A 24,446-nucleotide genomic window follows, 5' to 3' on the forward strand; every position below is an offset into this window, starting at 1 on the left:
TTTGAATGCACCACGAGGCTACCAGTTTCAAGTGAACGCACCATCTGTGTTGTTTTTCCGACAACAGCAGCTGCACACTGTTACGTCCGCCCCGAAATCCCTGTTGCTATTCGGTCCGGTAGATACCGGTCGTTAAGGCACCAGTGCCATATTAGCACCGGGTCTCGGTACCCAACCCTATACAGAGCATTTTAGCGTCTTTCAGCTCATTGTTTTGGTTTTAGGGCCCACAATTTTATTGTTTGGTTCGTTCTGCTAGCCTATACCCACTGTACGCTACCTGCTCAGCAGACAGACAACAGTTAGTGACTAGCTGGTGAACATAGTGGAGCATTCAGCAGCTAAAGAGATATTTCCGTCAGGAGTTGATGAATAAAACATAGCTAATAGGAGAGCTGCATTCTTACATTGTGGCCAGACACACAATTCCAATGCTAAAACGCTAATGTTCTGCAAACAGGTAGCAGTTTGCTAACATGTTCGCAGTATCAACTTTATTAGGCTATAATATGCCAATGTTGTGTTAAGTTCCTCTTCCTTTTTATGTGATGGATTTCTCTCGGTATGATTGAACAGTGAAGAAAAAGGTTTCAGATGAAAATCTCTCTTCTAATAAAATCCATTGTGCTGTAGCTATGCTGACATTTCATAACCTGACAGAAGATCATCTACAAATTTTTGTTTGGGAAACAAAAAGAACCAATCAACCTGTCATTTGCTGCTTCATATCTGATGGGATTTTCCTTTTGATGTGAAGGATTTACTCGACCGAACTAATGGCAGCACATGTGTTCCTTACTTGCACTTCCTCCCATGCATGCATGCATTCGCATGCATACACACACACACACACACACACACACACACACACACACACACCCATCCCTCCCTCCCTCCCTATTGTCTTGCCTGCCACCAGTTCCCATTGATACAGATGGTGATGGGAGAATGAGGTACAAAGAGAGACAGACACAGAGGGAGTTAATCCCATGAGTTTATGTCAGCTCTTTCCCTCCCCCCCCCCACCCACCCTCCTTACATTGTTTCCCCATAAATCACATGTAGGCTACCTGCGCCATACGTCTATCCATCTGCCATCCAGCCATCCGTCCCTCCTTTACATCCACTGCCTTCATAAATCACTCCCAGCCTCTATCTATCCATCAATGTTCTATATGGACACTTAGTACCGTCTTAAAGCTCCCACCAACAGCCATTCATCCTTTCCATCCAGCCATTTGTCAATATATCCCTGAAACCAGATCTTAGCTTGTATCATGACCTTTTACACACCTATTAACTTCTGAAATGTGACCTTTCAGTCATCCATCTTTTCCCTCTATCCATCCACCCATGCCCTGCTCCACGTCTTGTCACCAAAGGACAGTAAAGATGTGTGTTTTCTGACTCCTCATAATGACTTTTTTTTCTCCTGGTTCTTTCTCCTGGTTGATCTGCCCATTTAGCCACCCCCTTACAGGATCAATAGCCTAATAATATTAACACTTACCAGCTGTATGCCACAGATGAAGGCCAAGGTACACCTGCCACTACAGCACCCCATGGTGTCCTCCTCCTTCTCTCCAGTGATCCACGTGGAGTAGAAACTCTGGGTGAAACTCCCAAATCCTCCAGCTGGACCTTCAAAATCCAAAATCCCCCTGGAGGGCCGTCTGGCTGGCTGGCAGCCCAGGTAGAGGCTCTCGCTGCTTGGCCTCAGCGAACAGTGCAGCCCCTGTACTCGCTGGAGCTCAGGGGAATAAAAGGCTACTACTTCATTCAAATGGCTGGGTTGCTGACAGGTAAACAGCCTGAAACGTGGTCCCCTGAATTTCCAACACACATGGGGTCAGGGATCAAGATGGAAGGTGGGCCTAAGGGATGATTCAAGTCCACAATTATTTCTTGATGTGTCCACGGAGCTTGGTTATGTAGGAAAACTTTTGGCAAGCCTCTGCAACTAAAGGCAGTTTGGTAGTCTGATAAATCAGGTGGTGTGGTGCATTGTGATTGATTGGTCAGAACGAAGTCAGATTTCTGATAATGTGGGTCTCTTTACACAACCAAAACTATCTTGGCCAATGGAAAAAAAAAGGTTACAGTAACTCTCCAATTATGTCCACACAGGGAGTACTTAACCAGTCAGCTTCTACTGGACTAGAAAGTCTACAATCACGTCGATTAGTCGCATCCTTGTCACTGAATTAGCACGGTACAGTAGCCACTTACACGAACACTGAGAGACTGTAATCTCAGGCAGAGATGGTGAGATTAGATGGATGTATTCCCCAGATGAAATGCTTTTTTGTCTAATAATCCGATTACGCGCCACCTAGATGTGGTTGATTGAAACAGCCTAATTTGTTTTAGGGTGGAGAAAACAAGTGAAAGTGGTCCCTGCCTCCTCTCTGTCTTAGACCAGCTCTTCTGCTCTCCTCTCGGGGAGAGTAACGGGCATGTATCCTTTCATTCACACCGCAACAAAAACACAGCGTTTTGTTTTGTTTTTTATCTCCAAAACCGCGGCTGTAATCCAGTTGGCTATCTTTGCCTTTTTTCTGAATGTGGTGTTTTATCCACTTAGGAAATGATGGGAAAAATTGTTCCGAGGATGTTGTGATATGTCACCAGCCGCTGGAAGCTGATTTCGGCGTCTCTGTTGGCTAACAAGTCCTCATCCTCCGGTTCATCTCCCTGTCAGCTCCACAACACAACCGACGTTTTGTCAGCCGTTGGTCGGTTCATTCACTGCCTCCTCCCGTTACAGCAAATACATCTCTAACGGTACAACATTTAAAAAAATAAAATAAAGACAGAAAAACATGTCCATATTTCGGATGGAGAGGGACAGGGTGAGATTTCAGGTCGAGTAAAGTCTCCAAACGTAACATACACCAGTCGATATGAGCGGAATAACGGTTGAGATTAGTTTGTCGTCTCGGGGTTGTCTTCAAGGAGTGAAGAAGGGAGACAATGGGAACCGGGATGGACCAACGGACCGAGAGAGACAGCCGCGTGGAGCGTCTCTCGCTTGCCATCTGTCAAGTCAAATACCGCGCAACAACAGAGCCATTCCGGTTAAGATCTTCAAAATAAAAGCATTGTGTTCTTCACATGTTACCTGAGAATTATGGAGGAGGGTCTGGCAAAGTGAGACTACCTGGGAATGAACCTGGTTTATGGCCATGAACAGAAACTCTCCAAAATGAGCCCATTACTTTGACATATTTTTTTTTTCGTAGAATCTCCAGGACAGTCAAGTCACAGTCAATTGGGCTTACTTTAGTTGCTTATACTTTAACATACTGTAGCGTGACGTTTCTCAATAAGCAGACGGTGAGAAGTTAGCTAGTTTTTTGCAGATGACCTTAACACAGGCTACTGCCCGCTAGCTTCCCATACTTTAAACTGAACTCCTTTCTTCCTCCAGAAATAACAACAGCCGTCCCTCTCAGCATTTAAACTAACATGTTTACTTCACTGACTTCAGGAAATCTTAGTGTTTCACTCAACATCACTAATCTGGGCCGGCTACTGCTTTTGAACAGTGACACTCTTAACATTTAAACATGAACTAACATGAACAGTTAACATATGTCCGTTACAATACAATATGTCAATACAGTATTTTATTCCACCACTTTCTCTTCGCTTCAGCTGACCTAGAGGTGTGCAAGGGTCCACTGGGTTGCGAGTAAGTAGGCTAATGAAGACCTGATCTGGGACCCAAGCTAGGCTGAGTGCAATAAACTTTATTCTGCTTAGAGTCCCATTTTATTGCAGTAGGCTAGTCTCTGTTCTACAGTATATTATGTGCCAGTGCCAGTAAAGCCTACCTAAGGATTCAAGCATGCCAGATCTGATCATTATCATCACAGGAGGAAAATGTGTGTTTGATGCAAGATGCTGAAGTCCAACCCAAATATTAGGTTGAGCCTATTTGGACCAGGTCTGATTGTCCTCAGGGCCCTTTAAGATTTGGTTGGGTTTTTTTTGAAAATTAACTTGTGCACCTCAGACTCAAGTCAGGTTCTGGTCGGGTTCAAGTTTTGACTTTTGAATACTTTGTTGCACTTGCATCTAAGTAACTAAGTGTTTTTTTGTCATATTGGTGCCTGCCTGGTAGGCTACCTGATGGTGGTATTCAACTATAAATCGAGCTTGCAGGTAATAGAAGGTATATAGGTATTTTTCATTTCCCTTTAGAAAACTTAACCTAAGAATATTTCATTCTTTGGACTCAGTTTATGATTTTATTTTGAAGGCTAAAGGATCTTACTTCCGCCCCTGTTGTTGCTGCCTCTGGCTGACTTGATGAGGCTGATGTTCCGCTCGGCAGGGGAGCGGCAGGGCTCTTTTCACTCACTGGGATACACAAACAGAGACAGAGAGAGATGTAGCTTTGGTCGGCGTGCAGCTGCTCAAGAACATGGCCTTCAGCAACTATAGTGAATGAGAGTCTCTCTTTCTCTCTCTCTCTCTCTCTCTCTCTCTCTCTCTCTCTCTCTCTCTCTCTCTCTCTCTCTCAGTGGGTAGTCTTAGTTGTCATTTTATCTTCATTTCTCATTCACTTAATTGAAGGCTAAAGGGTTTCTGATAACCTGCTATTAAGGCAGAATATTTGAAAGAGTGTTTAAAAAATTCATGTAGCATATTAAAATTGCTCACAACTATCCATCAATTATTGGAAGAGCCTTGGGTTAAGACTTCAGAATGCCTCATTTATAAATTACACTTCATTTGGCTCTGTAGCTCTGTGTTGTTCCCACAGTGGCTGGAGTTCAGTGAAGGTATCACAGCTGCAAAATACAGCCAAATGAAGCAACAAAATGCTGCTGAAAACAAGCAATTAAAATTGGGGGAATCTGTGTGTGTGTGTGTGTGTGTGGGTTGTAGGGTCACTTGTGCCACGCCTATAATGGCCTGCAGTTTAAACAGACACAGAGGTGTAGAGGCTATCACTGCTTGAGCTATAGGCCTACAACATAATGGCCTGCTTTCCCCTCACCATCAATCTCTGTCACAGTCTACCCCTCCCACACACACACACATACACACACACACACCCAGGAAAACAACACACGCATTCAGATAGACACAAACAAATGCATGTGCACGTACACACAGACATATTCAAACCACACGCAGTGCGACAGGAGTTTAATTATGCCGCTAATCTTGAGTGACAGTGGCCTGTATAATGGTTGATTCCCTGGGGGCCATGTTTCAAAGCATCTACCTATTCATCCAACCATCCCTTTTTCTATTTATCATCTTACCTACTTAGTCATCCATCCATCCGCCCATGTTTCCACTCAACTTCTCAATTTTTTATCCTCAACATCCCTCCACCTGTCTTTTAATATCATTTTCTGCTTCTCTTCTTTTTTCTGTCCCCATCTTTGTCATTTCTGTGGCCTTTGTAATAGTCAGCCTCTTTAATTTTTTCTTTGTCACACATCATCTGCTCTCTCACAGAGGTTACTGATGGGCCAAATGTGCCTGCGACCACTGGGACTTCAGCCTCAGTTCACCTGAGGGTGAGGCCCCTGATGGTCAGAGGATTGTCAGCTCAGGGGGGGAATATATCACACATCCAATCTGTGTGTGTGTGTGTGTGTGTGTGTGTGTGTGTGTGTGTGTGTGTGTGTGTGTGTGTGTGTGTGTAATTCTGAGAGATATAGATGCAAATTAAGTCAGCAGTAGTCTACAGAAATGATTGCATTATTCGATTAGTGGTACTGTACATTTTGAACGGGCACTGTACTAGTTTGTATTAATGGATGATGCAATAGCTGTATATCAAGGCACAAACCCTGATTTGTAGTCCTTGTTTGCTTAAAAGTGTATAAAATTGAAAGAGTCAACCCTTTATCTCATAAATTGAGGCATTGTTTTTACAGCAATACCTTGGAAATAACAGTAAGAAAGAAGAAAGCATACATTGATTTTATTCGTTGGAATCTTAAAAGATTTGTTTTTTATTGATCAGTTTTAGAGATGCAGAGAGAGAGAGAGAGAGAGAGAGAGAGAGAGAGAGAGAGAGAGAGAGAGACAGAGAGAGAGAGAGAGAGAGAGACAGACAGAGAGAGAGAGACAGACAGAGAGAGAGAGAGAGAGATGCAGAGAGAGAGAGAGAGAGAGATACAGAGAGAGAAAGAGACAGAGAGAGAGACACACAGAGACAGAGAGAGACACATAGAGAGAGAGAGAGAGAGAGAGAGAGAGAGACAGACAGAGAGAGATGGAGAGATACAGAGAGAGAGAGAGAGAGAGAGAGAGAGAGAGAGGGAGAGATACAGAGAGAGAGAGAAACAGAGACAGAGAGAGACACACAGAGAGAGAGAGAGAGAGAGAGAGAGAGAGAGAGAGAGAGGGAGAGATACAGAGAGAGAGAGAGAGAAACAGAGACAGAGAGAGACACATAGAGAGAGAGAGAGAGAGAGAGAGAGAGAGAGAGAGAGAGACAGAGAGAGATGGAGAGATACAGAGAGAGAGAGAGAGAGAGAGAGAGAGAAATACCTTGCAGCTTGCCATAACTTGAGGGACAGTGAGTCGGACACCTTGCCACAATGCCCGACCTAATGTCTGTACTTAATCCAATGTATTGTAATACGTAGACTGTCTATGTGTGTGTGTGTGTGTACATGCGTACGTGTGTGTGTGCGAAAGAGAGAGGGAAAGTTAGTGTGTACACTCAATTTTTCATGTTACATGTTACTGTTTCCCTTAATGCTGTCAATGTTCTAATTGTTACTGTAAAAAAAATGTTATGCTGTTTTGCTTGTGCTTTGGCAACACTGTACCTACAGTCATGCTAATAAAGCAACGTTGAATTGAATTGAATTGAGAGAGAGAGAGAGAGAGAGAGAGAGAGAGAGAGAGAGAGAGAGAGAGAGAGAGAGAGAGAGAGAGAGAGAGACTACACCTTTTTCTAGATAGCGAGAGTGTGAGTACGTGTTTCTTCCTTTATCTGTCTGGACCAGATGTCACCAGATGCCTGCTGCTGCCAGCATATCTCAGCCCACACAAGCACACACATGCACAAGAAAAACACACACACCTTCTGCCACTCATGACATGCTATTTCTCCTGCACCTTGTCCTATCTGAACATTATCTAACTGCAGACCCAGGTAGTCGAAAATAGCCCATATGAATGTGAAATATCAGTTTCAGTGATTGAACCAGTGAAGACTAGACTCATATCTGCTACATACACCAGGTGAAATTGAGGATGGACAGAATTTAGATACAATTTGACATGGAGAGAGAGGAAGAGTGAGGGGGGAAAGCGAGAGACGGAAAGAGATGGAAGGAGATGCAAAATGACAGAGAGAGAAAAGAAAGGTGGGGAGGGAAAGTGAGACACATGAGTATATTGTGCTGGTGAAAAACGCTGTTAACCTCGGTGTAAAAATTGAAGAAAAATAAATATCTAAGATGTGGAGATTCTAAGAATGTCATACTAAAACAGACTTAAATGTTATTAGAGTAGATGTGAGATTGCTTTTGTTGAACATTTCCTAAAACCAAAACAATAAGTTGAAACTGGAACTGCAGAGTCAAGAGATCATTTTCCATCCATTGTTATTTTAGAGACATTACTTATAGCAGCTTTAAGTAAAAATTCTAAAATAGCACCTTTTTTTTCATACACAGTATAGCGAAAGGGCCAATGGTGCATCCTGACTGTGGCCACTTCAAAACACCAGCCAGTCCCTATGCAATTCACTAATGTTCTCCAGAGTGGGACAATAACATTGAAAAGGTTACTCAGTTGCAGTTAGAAGACTGCTTGCCTCTGGCTTTCCTTTCCTGATTTACACACATTTTCATGACTTGCACCAACTTGCACCTATATGAGCAAAATGGATAGTCATAATGAAATCCCAGAAATGTGTATATTAAAACAGAGAGAAATGTATTGTTTAGCTGTTTATCCTCTTTCTTGCAGAGCGTTTGATAAGAAGATTGAGCATTCTCTAATGTCTGAACAGTAACAGGGAGTGGCAGTAATTCAGTCCGTGGGGACTTGGCTTGAGAACAGGAGGGTCGTCGGTTCAAATCCCCGTACAGCCAAGTACAGAGTGTGGACTGGTAGCTGGAGAGGTGCCAGTTCACCTCCTGGGCACTGCTGAGGTGCTTGAGCAAGGCACCGAACCCCAAACTGCTCGGGGCGCCTGTCCATTGGCAGCCCCCTCACTCTGACATCTCTCTCCTTAATGCCCGTGCATAGGATTAAGGTTCCTGTTGTGCATGTGTGTGTATTTCAGGCCTGTGTGTAATGTGTAAAAAATAACAACAGAGTGAAAAAATGTAATTTCCCCATGGGGATCAATAAAGTATTTCTTCTTCTTCTTCTTCTTCTAAATATAAAGCTACCCCCAGCAGGCAGATAGCTTAGCTTATTTCCACTGCTTGCCTTTCAACCTTACTTTGACAACAAGACTCCAGGAAGTTACTGCGCCCAGTCACAAAACAGTCCGACACACCAGTAAAATGGAGAATTTACGGATTAAGCAAACATGTTAATCTCTAAGCTTTAGATGTGCTGGTATTTACCTTGAACAGAGCCAGGCTAACTGTTTCCCCCTGCTTCCAGTCTTTATGCTAAGCTAAACTAAATAATGTGTACATGTGTACATTTTGTGTGAGAGTATTAGAGATTTATAATTCAAACTAAGTAGCTTCAGATTTACCAAGAGAGTGGTATTGATCTTCTTACACTCACTAAGTAAGCTAATGAGCACATTTCCTAAAATCATTTCGAAATTCTAGGTTTCATGTTTTTTTTTTCCACATGGCCACGGCTCAAGTCGATGGGGTCAGACATTGCTGCCTGTTATATTTGGATTTCTCAGCTCAATGTGTAATTAATATTCAGTATGAAAAGTGCTTTATTCACGTGCGTTGGTTGTTTGACCTGGTCAATTGATGAACAGTTAAATACTTTTCCACAGCACATGCAAAAAAAAAAAAAAAAATGCTGATCTGCTTGAAGTCACCTGTTGCAGAAGCTCCCTCCTTTTTAAACAATTTTAACATTTTCGGCAGCATTTTGTAATGACTTTTATGTATTTATTGGGGGTATTTATAAGGTTGTGAAAGCACAGTTGAGAAATGTGGTGGTGAGCTTCATTGTTTGGTAAAAGCTGAACCATTTGCTGCTCAGTGTCAGCAAGATAAGGAATAATAAATCCGACGGAGCAGGAAGATACAGACACCTGTCATCATCTGGGGTGAGGAGGTGGAGATGTCACAATCACACACATTTTCGTAGATTTACATCAACAGTATGTCTGACAACATGGATTTACTCCAGGAGAAAAAGCAGATACAGTAAGTAAGAATGTGGAGTATTCAGTCAGTGTACAACAAATGATTTTAAATTGTAGCCTGTTCACTGTTGTTGTACAGGGAGTAGACATCAAGATACAAAATAATTTAACCTGTATAGATTAAGCATTATTTTGAAGCTGACCCTGGAGCAACATGGAGCTGGTGGCAGAAGGGAGGATGAGCTGCACACTGAGCAACATTTTGGCAAATATCTCCTAATCTCTCGATGTGCTTGTGCAGCAAAAGAACGGCTTTTAGCCGTTGGCTCAGCACACAAGATGATTCATAAAGACACTCAGTGTTCAGCAGCACTGTCTTCTTTTTGAGAAAGTTGAGGCAGTGACATCCTTGATGTTGTCAGACAAGAAATCCAGTGACACTGAAACCTGAATTTCTGTAGGTGCAAAGTACAAAGTGTAGCTGTGATGAATTCAAAGGTGCATTCAACACAACTCACCGTGTTCGGACACACATTTTCTGACCACGTACAGTATGCCATGGGGATTGGAGACAATTCAATGCTCGCTAAAGATCCAAAGGTTCTAGCCGCTTTTTCTATTCACAGCTGACAGTAAATGAAATGTCAGTGTCATCCTTTGAACATTTTACAAGGCCATTTTCATATTCATGCATGTATTTGAATTCACAATGAAGCTTGGATTTATGCATCTTGAAACACACTTAACCTGTAAAGGACTTCAAAGTCAATACACATCCATGTTAACTGGAGTTTTCATTCAACAGCAGTGATCCCAGTAACTGTGACCACACAATAAAACTCGAAATAGACATCTGTGTACCAGAATGACTGGATACAGAAGCTCCCAACATTGTGCACATGTAGGAACATACAATGTATCATTACACCCATTTTAATGATCCAGCAGCCAAGGTATCTTTACCTCTATAATTATTATAACACAGGGTGATAAGCATCCCACTATTTTCTGCTGCCACCAACTGTGCTTATTCAAGACTTTGCAACAGTGACTAAGAGGCACACAGTCCTTTTTTCCAGGAAACCAAAAGCTAATGTATTTATTTCTTTGACTTTGAATTGCAGAGTGAAAGGATTTAGTCCACTTAAATAATGTCCCTGAATATTTCATTCAGGTTACCTTGTTCAAGGTAAACAAGGACATGAAAATAAAACACAAGCAGCAGCACTAAACACACTTACTTAAGAAATCCATTTTAATCGTAAAATCTTAATACGGATCCTCAGCAAGTATACAAAAATCATGGGTTACTATGCAAAAACAAAGGCAGCCTCAGTGTGTGTGTGTGTGTGTGAGTGAGTGAGTGTGTGTGTGTGTGTGTGTGTGTGTGTGTGTGTGTGTGTTGTTTTGTGCCATGAACACATACTAATTCTGTTTTATTTGTGCTCCTTGTCTCAGGAAGCGTTTTTTTCCTTTTTAATAGGCTGTCCTCATGTGTGTGTGTGTGTGTGTGTGTGTGTGTGTGTGTGTGTGTGTGTGTGTGTGTGTGTGTGTGTGTGTGTGTGTATTTATGTGTGTGCGAGGGCTCATGTGAGCGCATGTACTCTGTCATGTGTGTGTGTGCCTGGAGGCGGAACTGTGAGTGCTATTAGATCTGGATATTGCAGCAGTAGCTCACAGGAGCTCAATAGTATTCATGTGTTGTCACATATTTATCAAGAGTGGAGTCTAAATGTATCATGAAAATCACAACAATCTTTAAGTCCCATTATCAAATCCAGCCCTGGGCCAATTTCTATGCAATACATTTAATCCTGCAGTTTCTATGTTTCTTTCTATCGCCAGAAAATATTCAAGGACAGCGTTTCCTCTTACATCCACATCTGTCACCTACTGTATCTCTGCTTTAAGACAAAGCAAAATACCTCTAACACTGGTATCATACTTCTCGCTTCTGTACTTTGTTGGACCAAGACGTCCCATGTAAATAGCAACCACTTAATTATCCATGGATATGTGCTATTGTCTCAATGAATCACAGGGTCATTTCATTTGTGAGAGTATGTCCTGAACAGGCAGACTAAAAGTGTTTGTGTGTCTGAGCCTTATGGGGGATTATGTTTTTGATCTACCTCATACGTGCACACATTAATGTGATTGTGCTTGCAAATGCAAACATGCATACTGTGCTACAACAAGTGTTAAGTGTTTTTCACCCAAATTACAGAATTTGTTCCCCGCACTCTTTCTTAGTGGTATGTAGCTGATCAGATTTGCTGCTTTTCGGTGGTGAGATTTCTGCTTCATTTTTCAAGGTTTTGAAAAATTGGTCTATGTCATTTCTGCTGCCACCACAAAAAAATGAGGTGGATAGAATTTAATTTGTTGTGCCCACAACATTTAAAGTCACATTTAAGATAAAAAGAAATCAAAAGCAACATCTCCAGAGTCAGAGTAAATATTTACCATAATCTTAAGAACACACTGTCAACAGATTTCATATTTCTTAGTAGCAGTTTTTCCAATGATAACTCTCTGTGGATTATATTGATGGGCACATCGATCCCTGATGTATTAATACAGATGATAGGTCTAGTTTGAAGTATCGATACAAGTGTCAATTAGCTCACATTCTGGGCGCAAAGAAATGATGCATTCACCCCTCTGTGATATGTATCAGTGATCCTCGTACATGTATATTTTCTGGTATCAGCCATCCTTATGGATTAGAGTACCAAAGACAGAAAGGTTACTGTGAGAGTTTTTTTAAATGTAATTTTCCAACCTAGTGAACACCACAAACAAACTTCCATTCACCTCCTTTGTATTGCAGTCTCAACAGAAATTGACCAATATCTTAAAACTTGGACAAATGAAGCCAAAACTATCTGCAAGGGTCGACACAAGTAGTGGAAAGTGAGAACATGTGTTTTCCTTTTTTTGTAATTTGGTGAACCAACCCTTCAATATTTTTGTATGAATGCCTTTGATTGAAACGATAGCTGTGTGAGTCTCTAGATGTCTTTTTTTTTTTTTTTTTGGGCATTTTAGGCCTTTATTTATATAGGACAGCTGACGACATGAAAGGGGAGAGACAGGGGGAACGACATGAAGCAATGGGCCGCAGGGCGGAATCGAAGCTGCGGTCGAAGGTGCGGTCGAAGCTGCGGTCGAAGCTGTGGTCAAACTGCGGTCGAACCTGCGGCTGCTGCATTGAGGAGTAAACCTCTATATATGGGCGCCTGCTCTACCTGGTGAGCTACCCAGGCGCCCAAGTCTCTGGATATCTACATGTCTCACTCTGGTGTCTGTGCTGTGACGCACAGACAGACTATGTTCGTATTCAAATTAAGACAAAGTAAACCGGGACATTTCCAAAGTTAGTCAAATGGGGCAGGTTGTTTACAAGTCTAGTCTTTCATGATGTAATCAAGGAGACGAGACAGGACGCAGGAAGACAGCGAGAACACAGTGATTGGAGCGAAGACAAATACAGAGCAACACAGAGAGCGAAAGAGCAAAGGAAGGACAACACAACAGATGAGAGGGATAGAGAGATAGGGCTAGAGATGGACTGAGAGTACAGACAGAGTGAGAGGAGACAGACCAGACAAATGAATAAACATAGCAGCAATTCAAGGGAAAAAAAGGCAGAGAAAAATGGAGAGACAGAGAGAGAAGGTGAAAGAGATGTAGAAAAGAGGATATCGATTGGTTAAAAATGCATGATGTCTGGTACAGTACGCAGCTCCTCATTTCTAATGCACTTTGACCAGACTGTCTGAAAGCGTCATCTTCCTGAATAACTGTGTTGAATAGATGTTCTTATATTATTTTCTATCAGTCAGTGAGTCAGTAAATCAGTCGGTCAGTCGGTCAGTCACTCAGACACTTAGACAGGCAAACAGAAACATATTGAGTTTGTTACACTTTAATCTCTTTCAAAAAAAAATCACCAATTGAAACCAACACTCTGCTCTCAGTTGTTTTAAACGCACAATGTTTTGTATTTGTATTCAGCTTTACTATTAATGTCACTCTTACCGACTTTTATTAGCTTTGGTCGAACTGTCTTGCTCTCTTTTTACCTGTAGCTAAGTTTCCACTTGTCAATCGAATTATCTGAAAAAAAAAAAAAAAAAAACTCATGCGAATAAAGCTGGTGAAAGTGTTTCCATCCAACGGCTTTAAAGCGAATAAAAACCTGTGCGTAATGACGTCACATGCTGTTTTGCGATCAAATTGGTATATCGAATTGATTTTAGACATCTTAAGGTGTTTCCATTCATTTTTGCACTGAAATGTAGCTCAGCGTAAATTCTGTCAGGGAGACTTCTAATACGTTGTCTACTATGTCAATCTTGCAGAGTGAGATTGAGTTATGTGCTAGGAATAATGTAGGCAAGGGGTAATTGTTGCTAACTAGAATGCTAGTTAACATTAGTTATTTATCTTACAAGTAACGGTAGCTTTTTTTTTACTATAAACGTCTGTTATGGAGCACACCGTGACATACGAGCTATGGAGCATTTATACATTGTTGTGTTTCTTTAGTTAAATGTACGAATTAAGTCTTTAACGCTTCAGATGTAAGTTATTGGTGTAAGTGACGTCATATGGCAGTCACTGGATGCTACGGCGGGTGAGTACCCATATTCGTGATGTTTCTGGGCTTAAGTACTGATCTAATACTTGGGCAGGTGTAAGATTCTTTCTCGTTAGGGAATGACACGTTAAGGTTTGTCTTCGGAGCTGTCGTGATATTTGTCAGTAGTCATGCTGACATCAGCAAAATGCATAAGGCACTTATATTCTGCATTTGTACATAAATATACTCATCGCCGTTGTTGCCTGCTTACTAACGTTTTGTGTGTTATGCTCACTCATGGTGGGTAGCTCACACTCATTATGTTTCATATATGGTCTTTCAAAGCTAGTATTCTCAGCATAATATTTATATTGTACAAACTATCTACCAAGCTGCATTGCTCGCATCAGCTATTTACTTTTATTTTCATCTCATATTTGTGGGGGCCTCTTGGTGTTTTACGTTTTATTTAATCTATTTACGAAGATGTGTTGTTCATTTCCACTAAGCTTCCTATGTTGGTAATAGATTAGTGTGAGTCCTGCAAATCAGATTCTGACTGATTCCCGGTAGATGTGTTGGAACCGGTGGCAGCCCAGGTTTCTAATCACTACGTGTATTCACTTTCGGTTATGGCTGGTCTCGGTGGTTAGTCTTGCATCATTAAAGTACGTTGTCTTATTCATGGGCACGCAAACTCAGCATGGTGCATATGGGTCGCGTGTCAGCATTATGGTCATCGCATCCTCCTATTTCATGGATCCTTCTTGCGGTATCCTATGTCTGACTTTGTTACTTTGTACCTAGTTTCTGCGATGCCCTCTGAAGTTAAGTATTTTGTGTATTACCCAGACACTTTCTATCACTTATGAAATATAATTTTGGGCATGTCAAGAACTATACATTTTTGTTGTGGTTGGTAATCACTTGTTTCGCATAATCGTCATCGTGCGGTTGGCTTCTCTGTCTTAACCACGCTAGGTCAGTTGGTATCTGGGGATTATTAAGGCACTATATTAATAATACATGTGTGGCACTCGTTTTCTTTTGCTGAGCTAAGTTTTGGGGGAATCCCTATCCTAAGTATGGTGGTGGTAGTCCATCTTACTGGGCAAAAGGCGTCGTTATTGTCTTATGTTACTGATTGAATTTTAGCAGCTAGTTGTACAGTTCATCTATGCAATATGTTTAAACATGATTCACCTTTGCAATGGGATTCTCATATAGCTACACCCTATAGATCTCCTCATATCAATGTCTCATTATGAGCATGTTTTACACGATATCGTTGCAGCACGGCCAGCTATACTTCATATTATGCACGTTTAAATAGCTTCTTATTGCAGCATGTTTAACCTGTTTTTCTCGCAGGATGGGTAAATTCTCTATTGTAACTCTTCATTTATGCAGTGCATTAAGTGACGTTATCACTGACCTTGTACGCAGCTAACTCATGACATTTGACCTCATTAAGTTGTACTCCTTACAACACTACCTTCTAAGTCTCAGACACTACTTCTTTTCATTGCTTTTAATCTAAGATTAACTACTCATTGCTTATGCTCATACTAGAGGTTTTCCGGGTGTATTTCGGTTTAGCCATCATTTAGTTTTCTTTACTCAGTTTATTCGGGTCATTCATTCAGAATAGGGGCAGCTACTAATGCGGGAAATCAAGGCATTTCATGGTCTGTCCTCTGTTTATTCCCCTTACATTCGTGACGTCTTCGCAACCCAGAGTTCTTTTAGGCATAATCCAGGTAAGCGTGCATATAACTGGTTGTGGTGTATTGATCTCTTAACAGTGGTGGATGTAGTACTGCATCTCAGTAAAATAACCAGGCATATATTTATTTTAGTAAAAGTACTATGATAACCCTTTAGTAACAGTACCCGTTTCTAATGTACTTTAAGTATTAAAGTATAAAGTCTGCAGAGGTTCTGTGTTTGTTCCGGCCTGAATTGCCGAGGTTTGGTTTTGTGTTCAGCCTTCTTAATGTGGATGCGCTAGTTCAATCATTGTTGCCCGCACTGACACACAGTTTTGCCATTTAAAGATATGATCGAGTATCTATCTTACAGAGTAGTACCCTGTTACCCTTATTTGTATTCCTGGAGATTTCCCTATGTCAAAATGTTGGTTTAAACAGCATTTGGAACTATTCCTTATCAAAGCTAACATTTCACCAAAGTGTTTTACGAGTCATTCATTTTGAATAGGGGCTGCTACTACTGCTGCTAGTCGAGGGGTCTACAGTACTTCTCTACAACAACTTGGACGGTGGGCTTCCTCTGTGTACTCTTCATATATTTGCTCTGATGTAGAAGACATCATCAATAACCAGAGATCTCTTAAACCTTGATTGTGGTAAGATTGCATATAACTGGTGGTGGTGTAATGGATGGGTGGTGTTCTCAGTGGTACTGATGTATTGTTATAACTGTTTTCATCAATTTAGATTTTATTTTGCATCTATCGTAACTACAGGTTCTGTGTTTGTTCCTGCCTGAATTCCCAATGTTTTGTGTTATGTTCAGCCTGAATTGCTGATGTGTATTGCCCTTATAATTACAGGTGCCTTTGTAACTGCAGAGGTCTGTGGTTGTTCCTGCCTGGATTGCTGAGATTTCGTGTTCAGCCTGAATTGCTGATATGTATTTTTTGTTTTAGATCTGCAGAAGTTTTGATTGTTCCGGCCTGAATTGCTGATATGTGGTTGTTTTGTAATTACAGGTGCCGTTGTAACTGCAGAGGTCTGTGGTTGTTCCTGCCTGGATTGCAGAGTGCATGTTCAGCTGAATTGCTGATAATTTTGTTTGTTCCGGCCTGAATTGCCGAGATTTTGTTTTGTTCCGGCCTGAATCGCCGAGTTTTGTTTGTTCCGGCCTGAATTGCCGAGTTTTGTTTGTTCCGGGCCTGAATCGCCGAGATTTTGTTTTGTTCCGGCCTGAATTGCCGAGTTTTGTTTGTTCTGGCCTGAATTGCCGAGTTTTTGTTTTGTTCCGGCCTGAATTGCCAGGTTTTGTTTGTTCTGGCCTGAATTGCCGAGATTTTGTTTTGTTCCGGCCTGAATTGCCGAGTTTTGTTTGTTCCGGCCTGAATCGCCGAGTTTTGTTTGTTCCGGCCTGTATTGCAGAGTTTTGTTTGTTCCAGCCTGAATCGCCGAGTTTTGTTTGTTCCGGCCTGTATTGCCGAGTTTTGTTTGTTCCGGCCTGAATCGCCGAGTTTTGTTTGTTCCGGCCTGAATCGCCGAGTTTTGTTTGTTCCGGCCTGAATCGCCGAGTTTTGTTTGTTCCGGCCTGTATTGCCGAGTTTTGTTTGTTCCGGCCTGAATCGCCGAGTTTTGTTTGTTCCGGCCTGAATTGCCGAGTTTTGTTTGTTCCGGCCTGTATTGCCGAGTTTTGTTTGTTCCGGCCTGTATTGCCGAGTTTTGTTTTGTTCCGGCCTGTATTGCCGAGTTTTGTTTGTTCCGGCCTGAATCGCCGAGTTTTTGTTTGTCCCGGCCTGAATTGCCGAGGTTTTCTTTTGCAACATCGTATTCTTATGTCTTTTTGGGTTTGTTCAATGTCAATGCTCAATGTCTTTGTTACACTAATTATTCACTGATTATTTAACACATTCATGTTTGTATTACCATACAGATTGTGGCGGCTGTAAGGTATGTAGGCTATATTCATGTCATTTAATCACTTAAATTCTTTTCAAGTTTTGGGGGATGTGTTTGGTTGTCCTAAACATTAGTTGTATAGATCCCCTTTACAATGGAGTCTAATCTCCAAATAATTGTTTGTACTTGTTTGGTTAATTGTTAGTAATAAATGTTTGCATATCTGCAACGAAGTCTCTCCTGATTGAAATGTAGCTCAGCGTAAATTCTGTCAGGGAGACTTCTAATACGTTGTCTCTATTCTCTTTAACTGATCAGCTGGTCAGTGGGTGTTTCGGTTCGGTATACCAATTACAATCGGGCACGTATGTTCTATCCAATCACAGCATGACTACCTTGTTTTAAATATCTTCTCTCTCCCGTTTCTGTCAGTTGTATTTTCAGACGAGAGTGCGACCCGCCTCCTCCCCTTCTACCTCCAGGCATTGTCGACGGTGTATTGGTCTTCTCCCGGCTGACGGCCCATTTTAAATCTCGGATTTTCCCACCACCACCACCAGTGTCTAGATTCCATTGGGGGATGTGTTTGGTTGTCCTAAACATTAGTTGTATAGATCCCCTTTACAATGGAGTCTATTATTTATTATTTTATTATTCCATCAGCGTTTATTGCATAAGCCGTATATCGATCAAGATAAAATCCGATGAGACCGAAAGTATTTCCTTTAAGTCGATATTCATGAAATTCAATCAAATGTTACTGTTTCCATAAGGCATTTTTCATTCAATATCACTTAATTCGGATAAAAACGTGTGGATGGAAACATAGCTTGTGAATGACCTATACATTTTTAATTTTCCTGTCTCTGAAAAGCTTTTTTTTGTAACATTGTTAACAAGACTAAGAGTCTACAGCCATGCTAGCTGCTCTATGACGCTAAGAGAAGCATAATCCCAGCATTCTAACAAGCTAACGATGGCAATACTAGCATACCCTACAATTTTAGTCAAAATGTAGTTCAGACCAGATCTTACTTATTGATATTGCACTTAACAGATAGATTCCTTTTAATGCAATAATAAAAAATAAAAAATTGCTTAAAACATAACAAAAAAACAGTCAAAGCAAGAGAGCCAAATTAAGTTAAAGGCTAAATATAGCATAAATGACATAATAATGTTAAAATGATAACTGACCTCAGTCAGTCAGTGTACATTTACCCTGAGCTCTAATTGTTCATCCTGACACTGTGACTTTAATTTCCACTTCCTCCCTGCTCTCTGCTGTCTTTCCATCTGTCTGGCCTGCCTCTGCCAATACTGTGTTTGCAAGTGTGTGTGTGTGTGTGTGTGTGTGTGTGTGTGTGTGTGTGCGTGTGCATGTCTGTTTACTGTACACTCTCCAGTACTTTGTTTCCAGGTCTGTGAACTTCTATCAAGACACAGCGTGGTTTGGCGACTGTGACTAGCAAGTGCCAGTGTGACGGGAAAAAAACTGCATGAGCGGCAGATCAGAGTCAAGATGAGAAGAAAATTACTTCCTGGCTGAGCCACAAAGCCAAAATCACTGCAGAAGGCACTCTGGCCACTCAGGTAGGTACTGGATACATCCACCAGACATGCACTGCCATCGGTCTGTTTCCTGCAAAGAGTTGTTCACAGCCAAATACATTTGTTAAAGCTGGCATTGAAAACAAAATGAAGAGCCAACACAAATGTAAAATAGGCTTTTTATATTTGGGAAGCCAAAGAAATCTAAAACTTTGAGAATGAAATCTTTGAAAACAGTTCTGTCTCTTTACACTCTTAAGTCTGATATAATAGAAATGAATTTGTTAAAATGAAACATTCTTAGCAGACATTGTTAAATTGACTTTTTCCCCCACATACACACATCGGGAGCACTTCCAAGTTCAGTGTCTTGCTCAAGGACACTAAGACATATCAAACCACCAAGTCTTCGATTACAGGATGCTGAGGTACAGAGAGTTTTCAAAAAATCAACTATAATTTTACTTTATTTTTTTTTTTTATACCTTAAGCAGTACAAATATGTGACATATTCGGATACAAATTTCACATTGTGGGCTTTCATTTTCTGTTCTATTGTATTGTATTCTATACTAACACATTGTCACTCAATGACAGATGTAAAAAGCCCCAGGCCCATTGGATTTAGCAGATTTCATGCTAATACACACATCAACTCCACTGGTTGACATAATTATCTGAAACAGCAAGAAATCTTTCCTGGCCAGCACACACAGCCTACATACAGTGTGTGTGTGTGTGTGTGTGTGTGTGTGTGTGTGTGTGTGTGTGTGTGTGTGTGTGTGTGTGTGTGTGTGTGTGTGTGTGTGTGTGTGTGTGTGTGTGTGTGTGTGTGTGTGTGCGTGTGTGTATGTGTGTATGTGTGTCTGTGTGTGTGTGTGTGTGTGTGTGTCTTATCCCATCAGTAGTATAGCTGTGGGCTGGTTTACATTTGCATAATTAAGTCAATAACACTGGTCTCCTGGGAGGGAGGATGGTGACATTATTACTAATTTAATAAGAAGAGTTCTGTGTTGTGTGTGTGTGTGTGTGTGTGTGTGTGTGTGTGTGTGTGTGTGTGTGTGTGTGTGTGTATGTGCGCGTGTATGTGTGTGTTTAGGGAGGGAAAGAAACACAGTGGGACAGTGTGTGGTATAGCGAGATATGCTGTGTCACAATTCGGATATTTCAGTGCACTTCCATGTAGTACACTGTGTACACATGTACTTGTGTAGTGAGTGAATTTTGACAGCATAGTGTTGCTTTAAACTGCACATGGCCGTTAGGCCGTGATAATCGCAACATTTGACCTCATCTTCACCTTCTTCCGAGTGGGGCATTACCGCCACCTATTGTCGTCTGCCAAAGTATCCGCTGGTTTGTTTTTCTCACTTCAATTTTATTAAAAATGAACATGTTTCTACTGTTTCTCACTCACCTGTTTCACGCGAGGTGGAGATCACACCGCCAACGTATAATTCGGTCCCTGAAGCAACTGCTGCAGCTTCCTCAGCCACCATCACAATTTCGGTGGTCCTTTCCCTTAATCTTTGTAGCAAAGATGGTGACCATAGAGGGTGAGAAGTGTCCAACATTCCATACTCCAACCTTTTGACCATTATGAGTGCAGCATCTGGGTTGGGTACTTATAGTGCACTGCGTTTTGCCATACTTGTCAGTGTGAATATGTTCTCCACTTAAAATAGCAAGTGTGAGTACAGAAGTACGCAAATTGAGACACAGCAATAGAGTGCGGGAGGTGAAAAGAGAAAAGGAAGGGAGACGTAAAGAAATGAATTTCTGGAGCAGAAGGGAAGGAGAGGGAGGAAGTGAAACTAGAACAGGTTGGATGAAAGAAAGTAAAGGAGGTTAAGGGAAAGAAAGAGGGAGATAGAGTGGACCAAGAGGTGAGGGTGAAAGGAGGACATAAAGTAAGAGAAGCAAAGAGAAGTGTGGAGGAGTGGGGGGAAGGTACAAGGTGAGAGAAAACAGGGAGACAAAACAGGAGGCAAGTGAAGGAGTCGGACAGTAATTACGAAGCAGAGAGTGTAACGGAGAGACTGAAATGTATGGTAGATGTGTGACTGTTGTGTTTTTCACTTCTGTTTTTATCACAGACTCGGTGCCATTCTCTGCTGGTTCAAGGCCTGCAGCTGTCTGCAAGTCCAAAACAGGTTGCTGTGGCCCTGTGGCAGCATTACTAACAGAGCACACAGAGCATGAGCCAGCCTGTGCACCCAAAATGCATTTCTAATTGAAAGCTACGCAGACATTTAGCTTTTTTTAGTCTTTTGCAGCCAGTGGTGGAGTTGGTCACAGCCAAATATGTTTGTTAAATCTGGCATTGGAAACAGCATGAAGTGCCAACACAAATGTAAAATAGGCTTTTTAGATTTGGGCCTGCCAGAAATCACAAAATGTGTGAAAACAGTTCTGTCTGTATACTCCTTAAAAGGCCAGCGTAGTATCGATGCTACGCCGTGAGTGTGTGTGTTTGTGTGGGTGTTGTTTTGACAGAGAGATACATTTTGAAGAGTTAACACACAGAAACCTCCAGCTCTGAGATTTTTAAAGGTTTTATGAAACTCAACTTCAGAGCATCACTTTCAAAATGAAAGGATATATTCAGCTTTTTGAAATCCTCAGCCCAGAGAACTTCACAGCTCCTCGGGCCCTGGCTAAGGTTCAGAACCTCGGACAGCGGCAGAGCTATCCGTGTCTGCCGATGCCTGTTCAGCACCATGGACAGTGAACAAGCACAGGCACACACCTGTGGCAGCTGGGAGACACAGCTGGATCTGATCAGGACCAAAACATCGCTCCAACAACAAGAACTGTTGCACTTCCAGCAGCGCTTCAATTCACGTAGACCCAAACACGTAAGGCTCTGCATTGTGTGGCTGCAACTTCTGATTTCCTTCATGCCTTTCAGCAAGCTGAAATGTTTTCATGTTAACTTTACAAATTCTAGTATGTCACTACTGGCATGACCTTAAGTCACACATTTAAGACTCCAATTAGTGTTATATCCAAAGGTCTGAGTCCACTAAAAGCTTTTTTGTTAGTTACCAGTAAGTCAGATAATCGATTTTTCTACTTTTCTACAAAAATGTGGTGTGGAACCCTCTAGAACAGGTATGCCTTCTGACTTATGTCCGCAGACTGTAAGATTAATAGAAAACACCAGGAAGCTGCATTTTGTCACTAAGCTAGTACCTTGGGGTGTCATAGCAACCAAGTGGTTAAGGTGCATACAAGAGTTAAACTGGGATTTATGGGGCACCGATGGTTTACACAGACCACACTTGTACAGTTTAGAAACTACTAGAAAGTAGTTCCTATACCTATACCCAAAAACACACTGCCAGACGATTTTATTTTTGTGTGTGTGTGTGTGTGTGTGTGTGTGTGTGTGTTGAAGTGTTGGTGTTGGTTCACAAAACACTGAAATTCCTGTCCATGCATAAAAATAGACATTTCTTTGCACTGAGGCAACTACAGTATCTATGGTAACTTACTATAATAGGCTTACTTAGGCCTACTATCTGTTGCCTTGTGTTTCATTTACTTAGGTGATTAGCGGATCATGCAGATGGTATTGGATTCAAGCAGCAACACTGAAAACTGCCTGTAATAATCTACTTGACACACCCTAAAAAAGTGATTTTCCAGAAGAAACAATATTTGGACTTTTGCTGATGTTTAAAAATGTTCTGCTTGGACAGATCTGGACGCATTCTGATGATTTCACTGTATGAACTTGGAATCTCTGTGCAACAGCTTACCTGTTAGGCAGTGGTGGAATGTAACAATATAAGTACATTTACTCAAGTACTGTACTTAAGTACACATTTAAGGTGCATAAGTACAGTAATTAGTATAAGTCTTTTCTTTTCATGCCACTTTCTACTTCTACTCCATTACATTTCAGAGAGAAATATTGTACATTTTGCTCCACAACATTAATCTGACAGCTTTAGTTACTAGTTACTTAAAAAATTAAGATTTTTGCACACAAAACACATATAGTTTATTAAATAGAATGTTTTATTATAAATTAAACTATCCAATAATATATAATCCTACAAGTCCAGCTGAAATGATTAGATGATTAAACAATTAGTTGATTGACAAAACTATTTTGATCGTTTCCAGTTTCTAAAATGTGAGGGTTTTTCTGCATTGAGTACTTTTACTTGTAACAGAGTATTTTTACAGTGTGGTATTTGTACTTTTACTTAAGTAAGGCATATGAATACTTCTTCCACAACTGCTGTTAGGTTACCATGATATCACAATGCATCATGTCAGTTGACATGTAACAGTTGAAAGCAATTGAAGTGTAAGTGAAATTATATCATTCCAACTTCAAGCTGAGGGGAGCTCTAATAGACCAGAATAAGTGAAAACACCTGAGCAGAGCCTTTAAATGGAACAGAGCCACTGTTAATATCATTAGTTACACCTGTGCTTTTCGAAGACCTAAATGCAAGAAGACAGAAGAGGCCATATAGATGTGTATTTTTTACAGTAACATAACAAAAAGAATAAATATGACATACGATTAATTATCTGGTGACTATTGTTCAACGATATGTGATAATAATAATATGATGGTCTACAGGAACACAACAAAGTCTCACTTACAGTAATGAGATCTTTTTTGTCTTCTCTTGTAGATCATAGAGTAAGCTGTAAACAATAGTGGAATGTAACTACAGTACATTCACACACTACTACACTACTTGTACATTTACAAGTACTGTCTTTAAGTACAAATTCAAGGTTCTTGTACTTTACTTATACATACAGTACTTGTACTTGTACATACTACAATAGCACATTTTGGCAATGTCTTTATATTTTATTTAATATCACCTCTCAACTTTTTACACACACACACACACACACAAACACACACACACACACACACACACACACACACACACACACACACACACACAGAGAGAGAGAGAGCGAGACGTGAGTGTTCTTGTTGATTGCTGTTAGTTTCATCAGTTACTTTGGATGGTTTGTTTCATTAGAACATGTCTCTCGGGTATACACATTTTGTGTGTGTGTGTGTGTGTGTGTGTGTGTGTGTGTGTGTGTGTGTGTGTGTGTGTGTAGCAGCTATCTGACAAAAAAAATGAAATGACAGATAAATAACTAAAAATCTAAATGTGGCTAACAGTAAACATTTATTGGGTGGCTGAGCCAAGAAAAGAAAGGAGACAGATATGTGGGACACACATGTGACAGATATATTTGGCTAAAGGCGAGGTAGTCAAAACTTTTCTGGAGAGGATCCAAAGAAAATATTACAGTAATAATGCTTGGTTGCTTCTTGCTTTAAAAAAAAGTGAAATGTAAAGTTCAGCCCCCTCCCCAACACAGTAATTTCCCTACAGTCCCTAACGTTTAAATGTGTATGGTCTTA

General features: G+C 41.0%; 1 protein-coding gene across 1 annotated transcript in view; it reads right to left on the minus strand.

Moving 5' to 3' along the window:
• nkain2 (sodium/potassium transporting ATPase interacting 2) overlaps positions 1–3,039 on the minus strand; it is an 86,248-nt gene extending 83,209 nt beyond the window's left edge. Inside the window, exon 1 of the mRNA XM_031322113.2 lies at positions 1,511–3,039. Within this exon, the coding sequence (XP_031177973.1) occupies positions 1,511–1,564 (54 nt within the window). The 5' untranslated portion in view covers positions 1,565–3,039. The remainder of the gene's footprint in view (positions 1–1,510) is intronic.
• Positions 3,040–24,446: the final 21,407 nt, after the last annotated feature.

Source organism: Sander lucioperca, chromosome 19 (assembly GCF_008315115.2).
Source record: "Sander lucioperca isolate FBNREF2018 chromosome 19, SLUC_FBN_1.2, whole genome shotgun sequence".
NCBI lineage: Eukaryota > Metazoa > Chordata > Actinopteri > Perciformes > Percidae > Sander > Sander lucioperca.